Source organism: Nipponia nippon, unplaced genomic scaffold (genome assembly GCF_047370975.1).
Source record: "Nipponia nippon isolate SJK-2023a ecotype South Korea unplaced genomic scaffold, ASM4737097v1 scaffold_7, whole genome shotgun sequence".
Taxonomy (NCBI): Eukaryota; Metazoa; Chordata; class Aves; order Pelecaniformes; family Threskiornithidae; genus Nipponia; species Nipponia nippon.
In genome coordinates, this window is record NW_028262391.1 from 412948 (window position 1) to 438030 (window position 25083).

The 25083-nt window shown below is 41.5% G+C and overlaps 1 protein-coding gene across 13 annotated transcripts in view; it reads right to left on the minus strand.

The window, feature by feature from the left end:
- The window catches only part of ATP11B (ATPase phospholipid transporting 11B (putative)), an 81236-nt gene extending 56961 nt beyond the window's left edge, over positions 1–24275 (minus strand). For all 13 annotated transcript variants that reach the window (XR_015700499.1, XR_015700497.1, XR_015700496.1 and 10 more), the window contains exons 1-7: positions 24068–24275; positions 9900–10016; positions 8976–9065; positions 5752–5832; positions 1417–1524; positions 1117–1245; positions 887–990 (exon numbers count right to left, since the gene is read on the minus strand). Coding sequence is in view for 9 of the 13 variants with exons in the window: in XM_087739610.1 (XP_087595736.1) it covers positions 887–990; positions 1117–1245; positions 1417–1524; positions 5752–5832; positions 8976–9065; positions 9900–10016; positions 24068–24094 (656 nt within the window). In the remaining 4 variants the exon portion in view is untranslated. The remainder of the gene's footprint in view (positions 1–886; positions 991–1116; positions 1246–1416; positions 1525–5751; positions 5833–8975; positions 9066–9899; positions 10017–24067) is intronic.
- Between the last annotated feature and the right edge of the window lie 808 nt (positions 24276–25083).

Sequence of the window (25083 nt, forward strand, 5' to 3'; positions counted from 1 at the left end):
GTGTATTTAGCATGACCCCAGCTACGAACAGGGACATAAACTTCTCCAGTAATTGTATCTTAACTTGATGTTCTCTACAAACTGAACTAAAGATCAAATATTTGAACAGCTCTTCAAACTAAGTATCTTAGTTTTTAGGAATTTAATATTTCACAAAGATCCCAAAGCTTACTTAAGGATAGCTGCTGCGATATACTTGGATTTTGAAAACTACTACTTGACAGCTACCATTTTCCGTTATACGATTCAGGAGAAACTTGGATAGGAATATAGCTTTCGTTACCTATGATGCTGTTTTACAGAGTCTAGGGCGTTGCTTGCTGATGTTAAAAGCTGAAATGAAGCACACTCGGATACAACTGTTTTTAATCTAAATTTTTGCTGCTGAAGAATGGAGTGCAAATCTTCTCTTGAGCATAATCAAAATAAACGTGACCAACACATATCCTTAGAATTAACATAAGCTTACAACAATTTGCTATGGTTTGAGTTAATTCCATTAAAAAAAGGTATACTATATAGTACTGAAAACTCCTGGCAGAACCTTATACAACTCTTTCTCCAACCCAGCAGACTCACAGGCCATTTAATTTTTTAAAATCTGGAAACAAGTTTACTGCTTAGAACAGAAATGCACCTAAGTGTCACGATTAAAATACAGAAGATAAACATTATCCTATAATTTCTGATTTTCTACTGAAATACTCAAATTTAACTTGTCACTTGCGACTTTCAGTAAGTACATACGTATAAGCACTAACTATTAAAACCTAAAATTTAAGCAGATGTCTGAAGCTATTTTAATCCCAGCAAGACCCATACCATTCCTAATATTAAACACTTCCATTTTGATTTAATTTCAAAATATTTACTAATAAAGTGATACCTGTATAGATCTGCTTCTGGCTGCTGACATTCTATAACAGCTACAAGTTTGTCCAGGTTGGCAACAGACTGTAACACTGCTGTTTCTGGGACGGCGACATGCGTCTGTAAAACAGTGTCCATTAAGTTAGTGATACAGGACTACCGGGCGGGGGGGCGGTATTCCAACAGGCTGAAATAAAAATGGCCCTGCAAGTTAACTCCATTCTATTTCATAGCAGTATCCCAGACCTTAAGATTGGTCTCTCCATCCAAACTTGCGGTAGTAACATGGCACGAACCGTCGACTCGATCAGATGACAGAAGCACCAGATCAACAGGAAAAGTCTCATCTTTGGCTACTCTGACAATGTCCCCCACCTAATGAAGTGAACACAAATGAGAAGTGTACAAATAGAGTTTTAAAAGAGAAGAATTCATTTCAGCATTGTTACCCAATCACGATGAAACAGGCCACGACGATTAGTAATGAAACAAGAGCTTCAGCTATGCAATAGAAACACAATTTTCAATTTGTCCTTAGGCACATACCCGAATGTTTTTAGATCTAGTTTTTACAAGGCCACCACTTCGAACGACATAAACCGGAGCACCGTTGACTTCATTGTCTGCTTTATGTCGTAGCCAGTCTTCATAACCCTGTGGAAAACATACAAATTTACTTTTAAAGCAAGAAACTTAAAAGCATAACAAATATCTTCTAAGCAAATGTGCTTCAAATTACTTGCTGCATAGCTTGAATACAGTTACTAACTTCTCTTGAGTTTCTGCTACAGCTGTTACTCAAGAACCTGGGAAGCCTCTTCATTTTTTTGCACTTTACACAAATAAGTAAAAGCAAATAAAGTAGCAACAGTGGTGAAGAAACTCAAACAGTCCCATGTCCTGTTAAAACAAACAGGCGGTGACATTCTCTGCAGACGAGAGGAACACTCATTCAATCTTTTATCTATATGGAGTCATATACCACAAAACTGGGAACAGTCACCCCCAGTCTCTCTTACGGTTTTGTTTTGTTTTTTAAAGAAAAGTAACAGACTGAAATTACTTCCTCATGTCATACATAGAGCACTTCTTATAGTTCCTGCCATAGCCTATGCATGAAATCTTAATTTCTTAGTTTTGTATGACATGCTGTTCACACATCAGCTCTGTACAGCAAGAAAAGATGTCTCAGAAAGTTTTAGTTCTTTGTGAGTCCTAGTGCAACAGCTTGCAGCAACTGAGTTTAATGGATAAATTAAGCAGTGTTCCTTTACCCGATATTCAGCACCTCTTTAAGCACCCTTTACCCCATGCACACACATGCAAATACTCATGAGAGTGAATACAGGTATACTATCCCCTCCTATTTTCCTAAGCTATTAATACCTTGCTTATTTAATCTAACAGCATGATTGTCAATAGCATGATCTCTGATCCCCAGGTCTCGGTACTGTTTGGAAAGCCCCACGAGCAAGCACAAAAAGCGGATCAGTCTATGCTGTTCAACTGCCTCTTACATCCTGGCAAGATTCCTACAACTGATTTGCAATAAGGGAGACACTTCCTAAAATGCTTTTCTGTAGGTATAAAAAATGTGAAAAGAGTTAAAACCACTTCCTTGGAAGTTTGCAGACAGAAGAAGGGGGCCCTCTGAAACAGCAGGCATAATCCCAACTCATCCTAGAACGCTACAGACATTATATATGAATGTCATAACACAAAGAGTACTGATGCAGATGCAGTTCAGAGAATTCTGTGGTTGACTGGAGTTTGGAGGAAAGTTCTGTGACGAATTTAGCATGTTAAAAGTATAGTTTTGTAGTTCTAGCTTCACGCACCTCTACTGTTACTAGCACAAAAGAGAAAGGACAGCACAACTGCACTACCTAGGGCTAAAAAAAAAAAAAAGAGGGAAGCTTTATATGCCAACTGCTTAGAAATAAATAATTAGTAAGTGTGTAGTAATAGCAGCCACACAGAGAGCTACTGGGAAATCAGAATCCTAAAATCCCTAAGTAAGACTCTTTAAGAGCACTTCCTAATCAGTGTGAAAAAGCATCAAGAGTCAGTACCTCCAGCTCCTTGTTAAAGGTGACTGACAGAAGAAAACAAGGATTTAACTAACATCCAGTAGCCTTGGGGCATTTGTCTCATAAACCTGAACAGCTGAGCAATATGGGCATTTGGCAAAGAACTGAAGTTTACCTTCTTTAGAAAGTACAGATTTCACTGCCTTCTCCATCTGACACCTACTGCCTTCAACACAAGGGTAAAGCCTCACACCAGGGAATTCTTAAGAGCCAACTTGCTGTGGTCAGTTTAAATTCCCCCCAAATTTACCTACTGCAGCATTTTTCAGCGAGTTCCTCATCCTCACTTGCAAATATTGCAAAAACATTGTTAAAAAGAAAGATGAATGTTGCTTAATTGCATGAACAGAAACTAAAGATTAAAATCCCTCAATTAAATTATATTCTTAAGTTGTGCTTAAATAACTGCATCAATGTACTTGAGAAAAGGACAAAATTAGATTGTTATATCATCAGGTTTTTCATTCTCAGTTTAGGTCTGCATGTAATCAAAACCTGCAAAGTAGTTGTTTCTAATTTACCTGACAGTCATGTAAACATCTGTGTCCACTCAGCTTGTTTGCTAAATACCTATGAGCTTATTGAAATGGACTAAGTTCCCTGAAGTTCCTTAGGAAATACCTTTATTTTGTTGTATTTTGTTTGGTTTTTTTTTTTAACTTTAATTTTTGCTTTATTTTTATTTATTTTTTAATTTCGGACTCCTCTGAGGACTGCACACACATCATCACAGGCATAAGGAGGAAAGCGCTCTGGCTAACAAGATAGAGAAAATGACACAGCATCAGTTGCATCACTTTGCAGTCTTGCATGTCCTTCTTCTGACCTAGGTGCAATTACACTTCTAAGAAGAAAAAGTTCTATCTCCTTGGCCGAGATTAAAATAAGGCTGAGTTTCAAGGTTTGCTAGAGGTGTCACGTTAACTGGCCTTCGGGAAGCAGGGGAGAGTTTTTCCACCCACCGCTAAGCTTCCCAAACCCACGTACAGTTAATGCTTCTATTCTTCCCCTTCAGTTTTTGAGAGAATACTAAGTTATGGTTTAACATTTACCCTGACGTAACTTTGTATAGAACCAGTGCCCCGCAGCTTTCAAAAGGGGTGTCTTCCCCTAAAATCTGCCTCCTATTCCACTTCTGGTTTGAGAGAAAATGGGAGCTGGTTGTGAGACCGTACTGGGGATTTTCCCCTCTGCGTTCCAAGAGAAGATTTATCTTCCTTCCTTGTCCAAGGGCAGCCTGTCGGAACTAGCACACTGAATCGTCTTTCCAAGGTAGCAGCTTGTGAATACCGTTTGCCTACTTTGCAGCAGGTAGAATAAACACAAGAGTCCATTGGATCGGTTTAGGTGGTTCCAACAGTCCTTGGACAGATACTGAGACAATCACAAAACACTCTTGATGCTTGGCAAGTCATGAATGATTTGATAGTAGAAGGAATGCCAGAATCTCTACTCTTTGCAATTGTGGTAAGATACTTAGATTTCCCAATATAAGATCGGACATCTGGAAACAAGGTGGTAAGAGATTATTTTGGATTATTTCAGACTTATACAAGTCCAACTTCTTTCTGAAAAAAAAAAAATTCTAATATTTATAACTAAAGTGCACAGTCCTTCCATTCACACAGCTTTAAGGGATATCTTCCATTGCTTACTTATGACTACAGCTCTTACCATGTGATTTTTTGGGGGTGATTATAACCACTGCAATTGAATAGGATTAGGGCACTCTACATATACAAACTGCACAGCAACAAGATGAAAGTTAGTTCAAGTATTACTCCAGCATTAAGATCCCCTCTGCTCCAAACACCATTCTATCTGCTTGAAAGCTAGAACTATTTTTACTTTTGCCCTATTTCAGGGTGGCTTTGGGTCTTACTGGCACAGAAGACAAATTGAAATTCCAGCTGTAGCTCCGTAACAGTCTCCTGCTTACTTTTCAGTTGCTATGACTGCGTCTCTTCCCCAGACAGCACTGTCAAACCCTTTGAAGGGGACAGTTCCTGAAAACTACCTCCCTGCGGAAGAGATTATAGTTTCTATCCACATCAACTCTATTTACGTGCTTGTTTCTTCCTCCTCTCATGTTAAGGGTTTAAAGAAAACAGGAGATTGATTTTCTTTCCTTTTTTTTTTTTTTTTAACATTCTCTTTCCAGGGGCTCTAGGTCTTAGTAGGATGTAGTATGAGGCTTGAACAAGATTTCTGTTAAACTTATACTTAGAAGATTTTTCTTATTTAAAGTGCTATAAAGCACCCCAAAATGTTTTAGGCAACCAAAGAAAAAGAAAACAAAACCAGAAGCTTTCTAAACTGGACCTTTTACCTGGTACGGGATTATTTTACGCCATGAAACATACTCCTTGGGGCAAAATTTGCCTTTTAGCTACTGACAAACGTGGATTGCACCATTGCTTCATCTACCCAAGCTCCCTTCTCAGTGTGCCACATGGGAGGATTGGTTTTAATACGCAGCAAGATGTGCCAAAGGAATAAGCGAGAAGCTTTCAGAAAAGGTCTTATAACAAGTGACATGTAATGTTTGGACAAAAATTCTGTCTGGCAGTCATTCACTGTCCATTTAAGGGTACCACTGAGTCACTAAGCGCTTGACAACTAACCAAAATGCTCAAGTTCAAGCATCTAAGAAGAAACATTAAATACAAAAACCTTTCTAAAAATGACACCTTTTTAATTTATTTTCACTATCCAAACATTATCCTGCTCAGACTTTGTTAAGTAACTTTACCTTTGAAAGACTTCATGCTACAAGATTTGTCCCCTTTACCTGTTTTATGGCTGTCACAGTTATGACAAAGAATAACGGCAATCCACTGGTAATAGGACTGGTAGGGGTATCTATCATGAGCTAGAAGAGAAGAAAATGTGAAAATTAGCCCCAGTTTTATTTTTACAATTGTACTTTCAAAAAAATCCCCAATGAAGCAAGATGGCAACTGTGTTCCAAACTCCTCATTATGAACTGTGAGTATTTTTACTGCACTTTCTACAGTCTTTCTGGAGCAAAACTCAATTCCTGACACCTAAATAATACATGTCAATAATGATGCAAACAAAGGTTCTAGGGCATAGAGCGGACTTAATCACATTTGTAATACATGTGCCCATTTTAAGAGTCCTTAGCAAAAGGAAGATATGTTTTCATCCTGCAAAGATGAATTCAAAAATATATTACAAAGGAAGGAAATCTACATCTCGTGAAGCTCTTTCAATACTCTATACAATCTACTGCTTAACAGCAATGTACAGTATAACAACATCCACTTCAGAAGTGACAATAAAGTTAAAAATAGTTCCAACAGTTTAGATATTAGAGAACACTCTTTCTGAGACTGCTCCTTTCTGGTTCCCCCAAGTAAACATGCAATTTTTACAATTTGTGCTATTATTGCTGTCATGCCAAAAGTGCAGTGTATACACTAAAATTCTGTATGTGGGGGGGATGTTAGTGGTTCTCCGCTGCTGCAGGAAAAACAACAACATGGTCAAGTGTTGTAAAGAAAATTACACAAGAACTATTCAAAACCATGGACATGGATTTGATCCACTTTACCTTAGATTTATGGCATTGCTTTGGGAACCATTAAAGAAAAAAAAAACAAAACAAAACAATCATACATGAAGTTTACTCTGTTAAGAGCCAAGAACCTCAGAGAGAAAACAGATTATGCCACCTTACAACACATGCGTGAGCTATTTTTTTCCCCCACTGAAACACATACAATTTATAGAACACAACAAAAATCAGATCAAGCCTGCAATATTGTCTGTTCTTCAACCGTAGCATTGCAGTTTCAGCTTGGCAGCATGTTGTCCCAGAAAACCCATGCCAAAAGCATCTGATTTTTGGCTGAATAGGGTTAACCACGACATTTCTGCCATCTACACTCTCCTTTCTCAAGAGAGGCTCATATGTGAAAACGCAGCAAGTTTTGTGCTGGTGGCATTGTCACGGCAGCCTGCTCCTTTTGCCTCTTTCACCGGAACACCACGGCCCTTAGCCTGCTACGCAGCTGGACACGCATCCATCACACAACTGGTGTGGAGCCTCGCGCGACCAAAATGCAGTCTGTCACCATGTTTCCAGCATGCAAATGTGAGGTGAACAACGTGGACTGGATTGTGCTGCACGTTTAAAATCACACAATGAGAACTTGCCCCAGCCCTGTCATCCCCAGTGGAATAGGGTGGTAATGACAGACACTGCATCTTGGTCACATCAGATTCATATGGCAGAGAGGATACCATGGTGATCAACTTTTAAAGGCACCTTTGCCTTATAAAAAGAAAAAATATTAGATATTAATGAACTTCCAAATGGGATTTGAATAAACAGAATTCCATTCTAACAAATGAGCAAAAATGACTGCAGCTTTTCTCCTGTTCGGTTTCCAAGAATACAGACATATAGACAAGACATTTCCCATGCAAACTAGGGCATCCACTTGAGTCACGAACTGAGAGAACAGGATTACTCTGGATAGAAGTTCCGCCTTTACATCCGTATTTGTTCACAGACATCACATTTAGATATTACTGAAGTCTAACAGTTTGAAAGGAACGTGACTCAAAATTGAACTAAAGAGTAAATTTGCATTAAAAAGAAATAAAAGCTTTAAAAATGCAACACCGCCTGTGGTTACAGTAAGTAACATTTATGTTCCATCTCCACCATACCCGCATCTTCCTCATGCTACAATATGTTAAACAGCATGAAACATCACAACACGAATGACGAAGTCAATATTCTTAACTAGGAAGATGGGACGGGCAACATATTCTTTTAGACTAAGTTAGAACTATATGACTTTAGTAACTCCCAACACAGGAATTTTCAGCCCATTAGAAAGTTCACTCTTCCTAAACGTGAAAGAACAAGAGCAAGGGACACAGGAGGCATTGGATTAAAAATTGCAGAACTGGCCCTGCTACATCTTGCACAATCACAGACAAATCTTAGGAACTCTTCACTATTCCCATTTTTTGTCAAATGAGGTACCATCTTTTTCAGATACGTACTGTAAATGTTGGTTAATCACTGTGGAGGGCTGTACATGTTCAAAGCATTCTGTTTTATAATGAAAGAAAAGTTTGTGTACCCCAAAATCTTGTCTGCGTCTCAGACATTAACTGGTCTTTCAAAAGTTATTATCTCTCCTTACAACCCTTCTCTCACTTACCCTTCATCTAAGTCTGCAATAGCTCAACAGAATTCAAGTACAATTACAGAGTTGGAGGTGCAAAGATCACAGAAAATTTAGACTGTCATACTTTTAATATACTTGTGGATGTTCTTAATTAGAAGAAATATACTCTGCTACAAAAGCCACAGTAATATTTCTGACCTATACTGTATCAATTGTCTTCAAAATGGACAAACTGTCAATCCTAGCTGTACATTTTTTTGTGTTCGTTTTATCTGAACAAATTGAATTTGAGGATCTTAGAACTGTGTGACAATAGTGCGTTGACTTACAAAAGCAAGATTCCACCTACAATGAGAATATACAATAATCTATGCTCAGCTCAAAAGCAAGCATACTGCCCAATTCGATGCAAGTGAACTTGAACGTCTGCATTTCTGCACACTAGTGTCCAAGACGCACTTAAGAACACACAGAGCAAAACTCCTGGTTTATTCAAACACCACGAATGGCCACAAAAATCAAAAAACGTCTTTGGAATTTTATTATTAACTTAACAGTTTTTAAATTGTATTTTGAGGCAGACAGTTCAGTCCCTGTGCTGGCAGTGCAAAGGATTTTGAAGCTGCACACTTAAATAAATTAGCATTCACAAAGACAAAACCTAAGGACAGTACTTAAATTTGGACATAATTCTTTTTAAAGTTATGTTACTTTCCCAGAGGGGCTGGAAATGTGTTGTTTTTATAGACAGAATATGTAAGTAGAGAACTTGAATTCATAGAACAAAAATCAGTGGCAGAATTTACAACATAAATTGCAATTTCCTGAGTATTATTCAACTTACCTGAACCAAAAATATAATCAGAAAATAAAAGTTGGCTACTCTTCTGAACTGCTCAAATAAGTTTTTTGGAACAAAATTCCACACTGTATACTGAAGGGGAAAAAAGGAAGAGAGAGAAGAACAGTTATGACATACTGAACGATTTTTCAATGAAATTCAGTTCCCTTCCCATTAAACTCTCTTAACCTAAATCTCTTCATTTTACATCCCCTCCCTCAAACCTTCTTCTGGTCTTGCCCTACTCCCACACAGAACTGCTGTATCCAATTTTATTTTGTTTGTATTTAGGTGCAGCTAGCAGGGAAGCAGGGGTAGGAACTGCATTGCCTTTCAGTCAAAGTTTTAAATGTTCTCCTACCAGCTGGGATGGGAGCAGCTGGAGTCATTTGGCTGCTTGCACCCTGGCTAGCGGAGAGGAAATTAATTCTTGCAGCTGTAACTTTCCCTCCTACACTACAGCGACAAGACACATCCCCACCATCAGTTCTACTGATTCCGATCCAAGGTCACACTAGGAGGAAATCCGCAACTGCAGTCCATTGCTGATTTATTTTATGCAGGGTACTAGTTTACCATTTGGCTATTTTATAAATCCTCACAACCAGCTTCATCCTTCCTTTTACGTGGTTCTGTGCATCACATCCAGACACATGCAACACTGGTCTAAAACCTACTTTTCTTCAGAAATTCTGACCAACATGCTTAATTGTTCTGTACTTAAGTCAGGTTCTGAGGAAAGAGGGATGAGAGCAGGAGAAAAACTACACAGGAAGCAACCTAGCTTTTTCTTCAAAAAAGTTTAGAGCTTGTTTCATTTTGAATATTGTGTATGCACCATTAGATGTAACACACACACGCACATTCGCTACACAACTTCTTAAGTAACATATCAAGGGGTTTTCCCATGACAAATTGATTCCTTACCTTGGATGATATGATTCTGTTGTCTGCAAACTTCTGAGGAACATAATGGCCATGCTGGGGAAAACGATTTGCTATATAAATAGTTCTTGTATCGCTTTGATGCGGTGGGTCAAAACCCTAAACCACAAAATAATAATAAAAAAAAGATTATCAAGACTATTTAATTAACTGTAGTTGTGTAAAATTGTCTTTATGCTGAAAAATGATATCCAGATATCAAACAACTGTTTTAGAATAGCAGCTTTTGAATGGGAAACAAAATTAATGTGTAAATTAAAGTCTGCTGTGTCCAGAGAATTTTCAAAAATTTGGGGGGGGGAGCAATCTCAATTTTAAGGTTGTGTACTCATTCCGGAAAATGAAAGAAAAAATCCTAAGTCTCAAAAAGGATAGAGAATACTTGCTATCATGCAAACTTGAAGCCCTGTGAAACTTAAAAAAGAAGAAATAGAAATGGAGATGAAAACATATACAAAACCTCACAGCCATGCTCATGATAACCTTAATAAAACAGATTATGAGAGAAGTAAAAGGTCAAAACAAACAAGTCATACTAGCATGCCGTGATAACTGGATTTTGAAAAGATTCTCACCAGCTTAAAAACAAAGGCATATGCATCTGACTAGACAATAGCATTTCTCCAAGCAAGTTCTATCTCCAAGAACTAACATTTTGTCTTAATCTCAAATGTGATTCCCTGCCATTACCACCTATTCATACGTGAGTGGTAGCAACACTGAAAGCAAACTCATTAAAAAAAAAAAAAAAAGATACCCAAACATCAATAGTTTCCTGCCAAAACAGAAGATCTGAGTGAGGCCCCTTGGAACCAAAGACCTGTTTCGGGTCTAATGCTCAGTATTTTCAACAACTGCCTCTGCGAGGGGAAGGGGAATACAGGTGTTAACTTTGCAGATGACACCACCAGATCTTGAATGTTTTTCTTGTCATGTGGTGCTCTTGCAGTCCTGAGGTGGTGTCATCTGCAAAGTCACAGCAGTTAGACACAATTAACTGCCTCTACATGAAGAGAATAAAAGCCTGTATAGGAGTTCTGTAGAAAAAGATCAAAAGGCTATCAAAGGCTATAGCTGACCACAGGCTGAATGGGAGCCAGTAATTTCATCCCATTGGGAAAAGGGCCTTCAGCGCTAAGGAGGCTGGGGAGGAGCGGGAGCCACAGTTGAAGCACTGTGAACCAACTGGACAGCATCCAGAGCAGTGGAACATGAGCCACAAGAGATCCTGCAAACACGAGATATAGCACAAGGCTAAACAACCTGAAAAGCAAAGAGCAAACAAGTTAGGGTCATTTCGCCTAGAGGAGAGGGAACTTGGGATATACTAGCACATCTTCCGGTATATAGAAGACTCTTCTACCGAGAAAAGGGGTAACCTGAAGGACAAAGAACAACAGAAGTAGGCTTAAGTTACAGCTAGGAAAACTTAGTTTGGATATTGGAAAAACAAACAAAAATTCCTCTCTTATGGAAAGGAATAATTAAAAACCAAAATAAGTCACTTGGGAAGGCTGCAATCTCTCTGTAATACAAGGGCTTATATCTAGGTCATTCAAGTCTATCTTTAATTGAGCCTTTCCTGGGGCTACATGACTCACCAGAACCCTTCCTAGCTGTAATGTCCTGACCTGGAGAGGCAGGTGACAGCAAGAGACGATAAGCAAGACAGGAAAACAGTAATAATTCAGACAACAGGCCAAAAAAATTACTAAGATAAGAAACAAAAAGCTTTAAGACATGGACCAAACTAGTGAAATTAGATTTGGAACGGTTAAGTTGTTCGCCAGGGAATCAATGACTGTCCAGGAAGCGGTGAATTTCAGCACGAGCGTCAGACAGTCCTCATCTTAGAACCGACTTTGTGCTGTATACACAAAGTCTCCTTGGTCTTTGGTGCCAAGTGGAAGCCCAGCTGATGAAACAGGTAGAAAGGGCATTACCAGTTCCATTACTGGAGGTGAGGAAACTACCTTTGCAGTTGTACTGCTCCACTTGTGAAACCAGGCTCCGGCCTTGACTCGTGTCAAATAAAACTGACACTCCACAGAACTCCAACAGAAGGTACTTCTGCACCAGTTAACTACCGAGGGTGGTGAACAGCGAGCACAATGAGCTGCATAAAAATGGCTGGTATAACCAACCAAGAATTTTCTTCAATCGATAAAAGTTCTCTAACATGGGGCATTAGGTATGTTCACATTCAGGATGGTGTCATTTTCAAGTAAAGGAATACTTAAAAAGTCCTCTCAAACATACAAATTTTCGTATTTGGCATCATTACGACAGAAACTTTCTGTTTCAGAAAGAAAGAGGTCCAGGAGGAAGAAGGGAGAAAGAAAGGAAGGGGGATTTTCCAAAGAGCTTTGAAGGAGAGTAAACTTTAGGTGACAAGCAGTGGAGGGCTGCTCGAGTCACATGCTCCAGCGCGAAAGCTTGTTTAAAGATAAGAGTGGAGCAGGGAGACAAAAAGTAGATAGGGGAAAGGACTGGAAAGAATATATAGCACGCCAAAAGCAAAAGAAAGGAACTGTTCACAGCTTAAGAAATACAGCTTCAAGGAAAGAAACACAAGCATGAAAGTAAGATGAAAAAAACGTACCTGTTAAATGGTGACACAAAATTTAAAAAGAGAACAATGTTTGTAGTAGAAGCATTTTGGACATCTGACATTAGTGACACGTCATTTCAATCCAGAAGATGCCACAATAAAAGTGTTTTGCAAGCAAGAAAAAATGAGCTTAATTAGTAAGACTAGGTACACAGCTCTTCTATCTCAGAAAATGTCTGGCACTCACAAAATGCCAGACACCCTCACTTTGGAAAGTTACACTCCACAGCCTGAAAAAATTCCACTCTAAACCAAACAGATGTGAAGCAGGGGAAAAAACAGAAGAAGCACAGAAAGCAACTGGCAGTCTTCCGATGGTGATAAATGCTTATCTCCGTGCCACTTGCTGAAAGTTAGTAAAAGATAAATGAAAAATTTCAGAGCGACTAAGGTATCACTGAATTTTTCCAAAGTATTTATACACCCCTTTTAGGCCACTATCTGAGCACCTGAAAGTTGATGAGTTTAATGACATTTGCGTAAAGACCTCCATACAACAAGCCTAACCTCAACTCAAGCCTACCTGCACAAGCACTTCCATCAGAGCAGAATACCTCCACTGAAGCAGACCCAACTGATTAAGAACGAGGAATCTATTTTCCAAATCAGAACCTCAGGCCATAGGAGTTTATGGGTGCAGTTGTGGACCTGACACAGCTTAAAATTGCCGTCTATACACATTTAACTCTTTTGTTGAAATTTGTCGTGGGGAAAGTGCAAAAGCTGCGCAGTCAGCAGATCTATGGAGATGGCAATGCCCAAGCAAGGCAGGCTGGGGACAAGAACCTCTTCAAGCTGTCAGAGCTATGGCTGGAAAAGGACGCATCCTTGACCACCTCAGTGACCCGACGGCAGGCACAGCAGGAAATAAGTGTCGGAGCTGGGAACAGCACCCAGGTTTCCCAAGTTTCGTGTCTGTAACTATGAAAGATCATTTGAAATTACCTAACAACCCTGTCACCACATAATTCGCTGGTGAGACTGCAACCAAGCAGATCTTCCAGAGAAATTTTAATTACGCATCTCTCCAACGAAAATTCTGCACAGACGTTAAACTTAATTGTTCAAGAATTGAAATGCCTTTAATTTTTCTGTAACTATGGGGCTGGTCACAGATCTTGTTCCTGACACAGAACCGATTGGTAGTCCAAATTTCTGCCCAGCAAAGGGATTTTGCGTAGCACCTATATGCAAGCCAACAACGACATGCAGAAAGCACAGTTTCCTAATTTCACTTATTAGACAGTTCTTTCTCTTTCTAATGTCATTATTGAACTCAGCTGCAAAACTAGGGTAACATACCCTTGTCAAAGGATTTCTGCAGCTAAATAGAGAAAATCCCTAAATTAAATTTTGAGTCTTGCAAAAAGATTCAGTTGTCACCAATATCTTTCAACAAAAGTTAGTCTTCCTGCAGTTATCTAGTGAAGTGATTTCTACCGAAGTGCCTAGATCATTGACTTCGTGACAAATAAAGCTGAGTTTATTACAAAACCTGATATTTAAGGCTTCTTAATCAGGCGTATTACATGAATCAACTGTAAATAAATAAGACATGACCATAAGATTAAGTAACCAAAAAAAAAAAAGTTTGATTCTTTTCCCCCTTCATGCTGCAAATTAAATCTAGATTTATTGGCTAAAGTTCAACCATTCAGCTGATTTATCAACATAAACCAGGCATTATCTACTCCTGGAATACAGCTCTCATATCTTCAATGCGCTCGTCCCCAATAGAAATTTTGCACCCAGATGAACTTGACATGTTTGTTTTTGAAAATAGTCTAAACAAATGCCATTTACATACAACACACAGATGTTTGAGCCAAGCTGATTTATGAAGCACAAACCAAAATAACTTTTTTGGGAAAAAAAAAAAGAGAAAGAAAGAAAGAAAGAAAGAAGTGATTTGTAGGTCTGGGTTTTTTTTTTTTTTTAATAAATTTGTAATGACACGAACCAAAGTAAACGTAATTTTGACTGAACCTCTTCAGCAGTGATTTCATTAGTGTTCTGAAAGTTAGACAAAGACACTCTCTCTGTAATAATTAGGCTCCTTCAAAACAGCATGGAAAACATATCCTGGGGAACTGAGGAGAAATTTTTGACGGCAATGTTACTTCTTTCATGAAAGAAACGGGCTTCAACAGCCACCTCTCCTCCAAATAACCCCTTCCTACATTTTGCCTCCATCTCCACCACTGTGCTAGGAGAACTGCCCATGCAGCCATATGGTAAAGCGAACTGGAAAACTGGTCCAACCGAAACCCCACCATTTTCCCAGTTGTTTTGTATTTTTTTTAATGTATCAGTTCCCTAAAACAATTGCATGGTCATGCCAACAGCCTGGTGGTATAACAAAAGGGTACAGTGTGGAAGAAGAGTTTTATATTGCTGCTGAGGAACCATTATCAGCATGATCAACGAACCAGGCAACTAGAGAAACAGGCAGAGCAAGCAAAGGAGAAGCAGCACTACAAAAAAGAAAAGAACTGTGAAAAGAAAGAACTGTGCCTGCCCTCTCAACACCTGCAAGCGTAAACAAATAAGAAAGAAAAAGAGCTTTCTCAGTCAGCTTGTTGATATAATATACACTATCTACTGCAGACTCTTATTTCTTAAACGTCACCATTAAAAAGCTTAACTCAAGGCAGCACACACGCGTGTCCTCCCCACACACTCTACAGCACCGAGACAGCAGAAACCTGCAGATCTTTCAGCGAGGATTAGCGACACCAGACCAGCACACAACCCATCAATTGCTGTTTCAAGCTTTGCGGTACCTGCACTGATAATTACAAATCATCTGACAAGCAATTTTTGCTTATGATTTGCATAAAGCTAGCATACTTTAACATGATGTCCCAGTGTTTCTTATTCATCATTCACAGCATTTACGGGGAAAAAAAGCAAAATAATGTTTGCTAAAAGAACTTCTGCTATGTGACCAGTGCTCAGTGAAAGGGCTTTGAAAGAAGGAAGTCTCAACTAGCGCCTCTTCCTCCTTTCAACAACCACACTGAACGCTGCTAAGGAAAGGAGTAGTTCCCCCAAAAGCCCTTTGGACACCACGCACTAGTTAAAAAGCCTAATAAACAGAAGAAAACTCGGTCTCAGGAAGCCTTTTTCCTAGGGAGGCGACTGACTGACCGCGGCCGCAGAAACAGACCACCAGACGTCCTGGCAGAGCGCCCAAAGGCCTGCTATTCCGCTGCTGCCAAGATATATTTTGATTAAAGGTGCTTTGAAGAAATGGATTTTCTTCCTTTGGATTTCGTTCTGAACATACAGGCAATGCTTTTCCCTTTGCCAGATAAGACTCACACTCCATGCACATTTTCAGAAGTCTGTGTAAATTTGTCCTTAAAACAGTCAGCCAATAATTCTTTCAGTCACATAACTGGGCAGTAGTCAAACTGAATTTGTCATGTCAAAGGTTAGCGTGAAGGAAGAAACAGCCTCTCACAGCAATTTTAAACATTGCTCTAACAACTGAGGTAGTGAATCAGCTGAAGCACCCTGAGGTTTACATAGTGCCGTGGAATTTGTCCCTCCTCTTTTAAATATCAGTGCCATAAAGAAATAAAACAGCATTAAAAGTCACGCACTATTCACGCAACTTCCTCTTCCCACTTACTACATCTACGGTTGTTTAAAATATCTGATAACAAATGACGTTGCAACCTCCTAAAAGACCTATAACCAGACTACATTAGTTTGTGAGAACAAACACTCTAGGAAAGAAGGCCTGAGAAGTCATGAAGCAACAATCCTTCCTTTCACAAAGTTAAAAAAATGCCTAGTACTGTATTTAGAAAAGTCATAGCGGTGCTTGCAACAAAGTCCTAGTTGCATACAGCTCAAGTTGTTCTTATCTTACCTTATTTGTCAAAATGCCCACAGAAATAACTTGGGAAAATCCCTACTTAAAATTTAAAAAGCCATCATCTTCTCCTTATTTATCTGCAAAAATAACAATCCAGCTAAACTGGCCTCATTCACTGGTAACACACTTCCCTGTGCCAGTTTCTCTGTTCAGGTGACTGATGCCAAACATACTGGTCTTGCACATCAATAAAATCAGAAAGGAAAAGCAGGCTGAGCAGGCAAGTTAGGCTTTCTAACATAGCGCTCTAAGACTGTTATGACATGTCCGGTTTCCGTTAGTAGTGAAGAATTTTAACAGAGATTTAGGTACACTGCTTAATTTTAAAATACCCCAACACCCACCAGGAGGCAACTACAGGGCATTGTATTTTACAAAATAAGAATTGAGATCTCAAAAATCGATAGCCACTTTTAAGAATGCTGCTCAAAATACATAAAGTACTTTGAACATGGGAAGTGCTACAATTGTGCAATAATCAATCACACAGAAATAGCAGTTACTAAACAAAGTCACGCTATGAAATGCTATGAAATGAAATGCTGTTTAACCACTGCTCTGAAGAGTCATTTATAAAACTATTTTACACAAGCATGAAGGGCTGCTGTTCTGGGCTACTCATACGACCATTATCCCATACGAATATTGAAACCCACCTTTTTCAATATTTAGATTGGTTCTAGTAGGCCATAACTACTTAGGCTGATCAGCTCCTGCACTGCAAGTCTAATTCACATATTCCTTCATTATGACATAAAAACTTTTCAAAAAATTCTTCCCCCCAAACCACCCCTATATAATAAATCTTAATTCAAAATGTGTGCCAAAATTATACTGACAATTGCTCCGACAGTTGTTGCTCAACAAATGTAATGGGAAGAGGATTTAGTTCATAGCGAGAACTGTCTGCCTCTTCCTCTTACCATGCTTTGATAAAGCCTCCTCTGTAAAACTTGACATTACAGTTTTGAGTCTACTCCACTCATCGAATATCACTAAGTTTTAATTCCATTTCAAACTTGATTTATGATCTAAGTATCAGTTTAATGTCCTGCTTTCGGACTTATCTACAAACTAGTTTATCCTTAAAGCCTGCTAATCTTAAGCTTTCTTTCTGTTTTGTTGCAATTCTTTTTCCAAACAGATATGTAAATATCGGCAAAAATTAGCACAGCCATCCACAAAACTAGCACAAAAACGTGCAAAGGGGATAGTAAGAGAGTAACAAAATGTAACAACATATAACAACAAAAAAACCCCTTTGTGGTATAAACCACATAAAACTTCTTTCCCTGGTGTAATATTTCAGGATAAAAACAAACAGCTTCCCTTTTGTCTACATCATTATGTCTCCTTCCCATTTACAGGAAAGTTCTCCTTTCCCATGCTTATTTTTACTCAAAGTAAACAAGAAAAAAAATCCTCTTAAGTCACAGCATGTGGGAGGCCAAGGAATTGCAGGGTTTTGTTTTTTAAATCACGGTGTAGCTGTCAGTCCTACTCTCTATCTTTTCTTCCATGGCCTGTGCTACTGCTAAGTGGTTTTTTTTCAACAGCAGTTGAAGAGAGGTTTGTATAAAAAAAGGCCTAGCTGCAAATACGTCACCTGTGTTTAGCTGGAAGATAGGTCCTTGCGTTTGCAGAGGCACTTTGTCCTATCTGTTTTGCTGCAGTTCTTATCTGTTGGCTTACAAACAGATTTTGTGTCAGAAATTAAAGGATTCTTTTTAGAGGTATACTGTAGATACCTTTTTCCTGGTGAAATAGTTACAACACCAGCCATAGCTACTGAGGACACCACGACACAATAAAGACAAACAGAGGGCAGATCACGAGTGAAAGGCACAAGTCACAATGCTTTTAATGACATTTAAACACATTATAGTATTTTTCCCTTACAACTCCTATCTCTCCACCCCAGAAGAAAGCAAATAAAAGTTTTAATGAATTCAGCCAACCCATCCAAAACTAGAAAAACAAATACCAATGATATCCAAAACACATGTTGAACGTTATTAAATTCAGCACATATTTACTTGCCTTAGATTAGGAATTTTACCTTCTGATGAGAGTTCAGAGGCAATCTCTTAGCAACAAACAAAGAGGCATCCATCCCAACCACCTTTCCATCCCACCAGATAACACTGACCAGGACACAAAAAGCTTTTGCTCTTTGTCAACAAAATAATACTTTTCTCCCTCAGTCACATAAAACAAATAGACAGTAACTATTAAGGGAGCAGGACCCTGTTAGTGCAGGAATGTCATACAGTCAATGAAATGGTCATATTATTGCGTGACAAGTGGAAGTTTGGCACAATAAAAATTGGCTGCTTAAAAGGCTCATGGCTAAGAAAAAAAGGATGGGACAAGATACAGGTCAAACATCCAAGTCTCACAGAAAGGCAGCACATCAGACAACCCTGATTTTCCCATTTTTAAAATGGTCTTCGAAAGAAACAGGGTCAAGACTGGTTTGATGAGGTTTTGGTAGGCGATTTTTAAATTTAGAGTTTAATTTTTATGAGGCAAGATTTAAAAATTACATACAGGACCCCACGGATGTCTCCGTTTGGAACGGACAGCTGGCTGAAGGCAGGGCCAGGTTCTGCACGCCTTGGAACACACTGTGCTGCAAATGTATTAGCCTTCAGCAGTCACAGAATATAAAAAGAAAACAAGGTTAAAAGACCCAAACACAGTGGGAGGACTAGTCCAGCAGATCACAGAATATCTCTAGCAAAAAAACAGGGCCACATTTTCTCCTGTGTGAAGTGACATGAGGAGGGTCGTTAAACCCCAGTTCTCAAACTACTCTAACCAAAGCAGTGCAACCTTTGGGCTGTTCTAACACGCATCTCACTGACCCTTCAGTGACAATACAGAAGGTATCAGCTGGGCAGCCTGAACCAGAGGAACTCTTTTGAGCAAATATGCATTTATTTTTCTAGTACACAATAACAAACACCCATTTAATTTTAGCCAAAAAGGGGAACAGGCTTCAATGACAAGTAAGAAAAGAGGGGGCAAACTGTGCTCCAGAAAAGCAATGTGGTTTCAGAAGTTACGATTCTCAGTCATTGGATTAGTTCAAAGTACTTTCAGTATTCAAAAAATGCAGGGAATTCTTTGGGGGCAAAAAAAGAAGTAACTGCATTGGTTCAATTCTATAAAATGATTAAGTGAAAATAACACACACGTGTCTGTCAGTGCAAACAATGAGATCAAAGGCTGTCCACCTTGTTCCAAATGCCAATACCGCAAGCTACCACAGAATACCACCTGCCCCTCTCCGAACACCTTAACAGATACCAACACCTGGAAGGAAAGGGAGTAACGTCCCAAACACACAGTCCTCTAGTATGAGCCTATTGGAGGACATTTCCCTTATTCGTAGAAGAAACTTTTTATTAGAACGCATCCAAAAAATGAACAAGAACACTCCTACAGATATTGTCCGGGGCGGGCGCGGGGCTGTGGGGTGTGACAGGGACAACCAACACAAAACAGTCAAAACCCTCTGATCACCTCTCAACGCAGGCTATGTAGAACTTTTGGACTAGACGAACTCCTGATGTCCCTCCCAAGCTGAACCTTCCTATAACCACAAAATAAAATAGCCTGGTAACTAAGTTTTCCAGTTAAAAGCCATCGATCCAAAGGAATTCATTTATACATTTTGTCTTTGACTTCCAGTTAAATACCAAAGCTGCATTTGCCTGAATACTTTGCTCTGCATAGCATAAAAGTTGTTGTCAGTGCACACCACCATTCAGGTTCTTAAATTGTAGGAAGAAGATACTCTGCCAAATACAGCGTAATTCTGCTTCTCTTGAACTGTCATGTGTAAAGGAGGGACCAGGCAGGTAGCTCTTAGGTTTTCTCCATGCAGTATCTTTTGTACATCACTGCACTGTTAGATCAACGGGCTCAAACTCTACATAATAGCAACTAGAAGGGAAATCCAGAGACCCTTCTTCACTTGACAGGACTAACAGTTCAAAATGATGCAGCTAAGATCATACATACAAAGGTATTCTGTCACAATTTTTGGAGACCTCCTTGCCAGACAATGGAAGTTGTCATTACTTTCTGTTAATACCACTGCAACAGCTCCTACGCTCCACGTACGCCATCAGCAGAGTCCAAACAATGTCATAAATCTATCAGACTGGAAGTGGCACAGCAAGTCACTGAGCATTGCAAAATGCCACTTTGTACTCGTTTTGTATTGGTACTGCACAATCGTGACCAGGAGAGCCACAACAGCACTCTGCTGTACACAGATCAGCTGTGCAGTCTAACCCATCATATTTGGAAATGCAAATAAAATGGAGTGTACTATTCCTGAATATTAATGATGCTTCCTATCAACTGTTGTTTACCCGGTTGCTTTTTACAAGCAGAGCTGGCTGTGCCCGTGGTGTTATGCAACCCTCAGCCAATAATCCACGTGCCTACCGGCTTTCTGAGAGCCCAAGGTAACAGAGCTGGAACTCAGGCATCCTTCCTGCTCAAAGCTCGTCTTTGAAATACATCAGGGCATTTTACTCAAAGCAATGAACTGTACTCCATTTGTCTCTACATTTTTTTTTATTACTAAAACCTAAGCACTTCCAACTATTAGCGACATAATGATATTATCATACAGTAATATTAACTAGAAAGTTGCATGCTGTTAATGACTTACTACACTTATTTAGTAGGGGACAGCATTAGATGAACCAAAACTGATAAACTGTCTGTGTAGGGTGGTGTCAATTGTTTCTGAGCAAACAAAGCAGCCTCAAGGCCATGATACCAAAACAAACTGACAGTTTGTAAGAGAGTGCCACATAGGCACTGAAGACCGAGCAACAGTATCACTGTCACCAATTTCTGTTATACAACAAATCACTGAAAAGACAAGTAACACCTCAGAAAATTGTTTTGGACTTGTACGACCGTAATAAAGACGAAGAAAGTCTTACATTCTCAGCACGTCTCCTGTTGTCAGAGGACTAGTCATCCCTTTATGCAGCTATAACAGGCATGCACAGATCCTCACAGACTAAAGCACAGCAAAGTCACCACTTAGAGAACTTAGCTGAAATAATTTGAATTCCATACCAGGTTCTCTCATCACTTACTTCTAAGACCACCTGCTTCATTTTCCCTTTTACAACTCTTGAGAACACAAGTTCAAGACGATATACGCTCAAGACCACCTCATTAATTAGCGTATGGAATACTGTCCTCTTAAACAAACAAGAAGTTGCAAAACATTGGTTGGTTTCACACCGAGTGCGCTTAACTGCCTAAAAGCACCTTCAGCAAAGTACCAGCCCCTCCCCGTTTCCCCAACCCCTTACTACTTTCCAACGTTTTTGTACACCGTTTTTCTTTTGTACTACTACGACATCCCACTTAAATCACCCCCACATATTTGCCTGGCTCCAACCCTCCTGTACGGAAGAGAACACTTTTTACAAAATCTGTTGCCACATCAAGCACAGGTACAAATACAGGCTCTGAAGGCATCCAAACCCACACATTCTTCTTTTCTCCTATCAGAAATAAATCAGACACAGATTTTGCCACCCTTTGATTCAACTATTTCTGCCCACCCCACTCTTCCCACTCACTCCGATTATTTTCTCTGCCTCTTCCCGCAGGTTCTCAGCCCGTTGACATTCTTTCAGAAACTAAACATCACGGACATATGGAGAAGCGAACGTATGGTGGGATCCATGTTAAACCAATGATTACACACAGGGGTGAGTTGTCCAAGTGTCCCTCAGAAGAAACATGCAGTGTGATACCTATCAAGGCCATTTTTTCACCTTTATGAGCTGTGAAACAACCAAGCCATTAACATCAAACAGTGAGGTTTATAGAAAACAAAACACAGAACATGTATCGTTGCAATATTTTTTTCCTTAGTACCATATTTAAATGTCTGTTCAAGCATCTTGACTCTTTATTATCCTGTTGTTCTACTACACTAATCCCTCCCTGCCAAAACTCGTGCAAGTTTTAAAATTATTTTCCCATCAAACACTTTCCTTCAGAAGAACAAAAATCCCTTAGTGCTAGGTTTATTGCTTATCTTGTTACCCTAAGCTTTTGTTTTCTATTAAGGGCAAACATATTTCAGGAAAAACAACCATGTTTGATACATTAATTCCTAGCACTGATGCAGTCCTAATCTAAACTCTACAGAAGACAACATAATGCTGCTTTAAAAACCACACACACAAACCTCAAGCCACCTTCAAGGGGAAAAAATGACAGCTATGTTCCACCAAACAGGCTTTATTCTAAAAAACATGTGTATGACTGTAACAGAACAGAAGAGTGCAGCCAGAGCTCAGACAGCGCAATTCATTTCCAGGTCAACAACTCTTGGTGTCACAACGAACTAGTGAGCACAGTCAAGCCGGCACTGAGACCATCACCACAAGCTCTGTGCTTTCAGACACGGATCTGGGAAAATCTATGGGCCATGGGAAAGGAGGTAGGGGAAGAAAAGGAGGAAAAAAAAAACTAAAAAGAAAAAAGTCTTTTTTTTTTTTTTGAAGTGACACAACAAATTAAACAAGTCATTAGTGAGACAGAAGCTTTAACCATTAAAATATAAACACCTAACTAATGTAAGTTCTTGTACTAAACTGGGCAACATCTGTGACGCAAGGTAACTCCAATGAATGGAAAAAGTAAGTTTGTAAATACATCATTTAAAAGGAATTTCCCCCTTTGAGAAAATGCAAGAGAAATAACGCTGGAGGGGGCAGGAAGCTGGCCAACACCTGAGTCAAAACAGCCAAACTGGAGGTACCCCCTGCTACAGCACCACAGACACCACCGCCCCGGCCCCGGTCTGCCCCCGCTGCAGCACAGCCACACCGAGCAGCGCCCGTTCAGAGGGAGGCAGCCTCTGTCCGCAGCCTCTTTCAAGCGGCTTCCCCGGCGAACAGCGTTTCACGGATGTTTTTCTGCTGCTTCTCGTCGCTCTGAGAGCCCTGGCACAGGCGCGGCGGCAGCGGCTGCGCGGCCCCCGGGCACCGGGAACGAACGAGACGGGCGCGCAGCAGGGGAAAGAGCCTCGCAAGGTTTCGCAACGCGGAGGAGGGAGGGAGGGAGGGAGGGAGGGAGGCCAGCAAACCCCGAAGCCTCGGTCCGCAGAAAAAGGCACCGTCACTGCTCCCTGGAAAGAAGTTTGGGGAGCCCTGCCCCAAGCGGGGCACAGGTAAGGGAGCGCGCCTTCCTCCCTGTCAACGTGGTTTCAAGGGGGGGGAACAACCCCAAAAAACCCGAAACACCCGGAACCTCCGATACGTCTTAAAATGAAAATTTTAAAAAACGGCAGTAACGACCCCAGTGAAGCCTGCGGGTCCCCCAGCCCCGCGCCTCCCCGCTCCCGGCAGGGGGAGGACTCTCCTCCCTCACAGGCTCGGGCCCTGCTCCCGCTCGGCCCGGCCGCCCGCACCCCCGCTTCCCCCGGGGAACCCAGGCCCGCAGCGCCCGGGCAGAGGCAGCGGGACGGGGCCGCCCTGGAAGGCCGGGCCGAGGCGCGGGGCCGCCCGGCCCCGGGGCCCGTGGGGTGCAGGGGAAGCCCCCGGCCGCGGCCCGGCGCCGCGCCCTCCCCGCCCCACGGCGGCGGGAGGCACCTACCAGCTGCTGCCGGACCCACCGCAACATCCCCGGCGGCGCGGGTCGCGGCGCCCGCGGCGGGGCCCCCTCGGCAGTGCCGCCGCCTCAGGCCAGCCGCCCGCCGCGGCTCCTCGCCATGGCGCAGGGGCCCGACGCCGGTTGCGGAGCGGCACAGCCCCCGCGGCGCCCCGCCGCCGCCGCCATCACAGGGCCGCCGCGGACACCCCGCGCTGCCGCCCGCCCCCGGGAAGTGACGTCTGAGGGCGGGAGGCGGGGAGGGGCGGGATGGCGGCGGGCTGAGGCGGCGCGGTGGAGGCGGGCGCGGAGCGCCTCGTCCGGCCCGGCCCGGCCCCGTCGGGGGGGGGCGGCTCGCCGGTCCTGCCGCCTGCGCTACCCCGTGGTGCCGCTTCAGGATCACCAGGGCCGTCCGGGGGCCGAGCGCCCCGGGCCCGAGCAGCCTCCGACAGGGACGTGGGCAGGGGCGGCCTGGGAGAATCCCCGCCTCCCCAGGCGGGAGCTGCGCTCGCAGCCCGTCGGGTCCCCGGGCCCGTCAGCCCGGCCTCGGCGCCTCTGAGACCCCCCTTCTCTAGTGAAGGGAAGCTGCTTCACAACTGCATGGCTTTTATCTTTGCTCTCCCGTAAAAAAAGACAAAACATGCGCATGTTGGAACAAAGGCTTGTAAAAGAACAGGCCTGATGATAGCCACTGATTTAAACTGAAAAAGCCAGCGCCCCGTGCGTAGCCATCCCCGAGCAGGGTGCAGGTGCAGGGAGGAACCGGCGCAGCTCTCCTGCTGCTGGCAGCCCTGCCCGGAATTGCGGTTTGGTTAAACCTGGGTGTTGTACCGCCTTGTCAGGCGGCGATGGCCTTGAAATCTTCCCTTTTGCTCTGAAAACAGCTGCCACTTCAGAAAACAAAGCAGTGTTCAGCTTCAAACACACACCGATACAAGTCTGCAGCTTCTGGGCCTGCGTGGCTAAGAACTAAAGGAGATTATTTTAAGCAGTAAATACGTGGGTATTTGTGACCGAATACT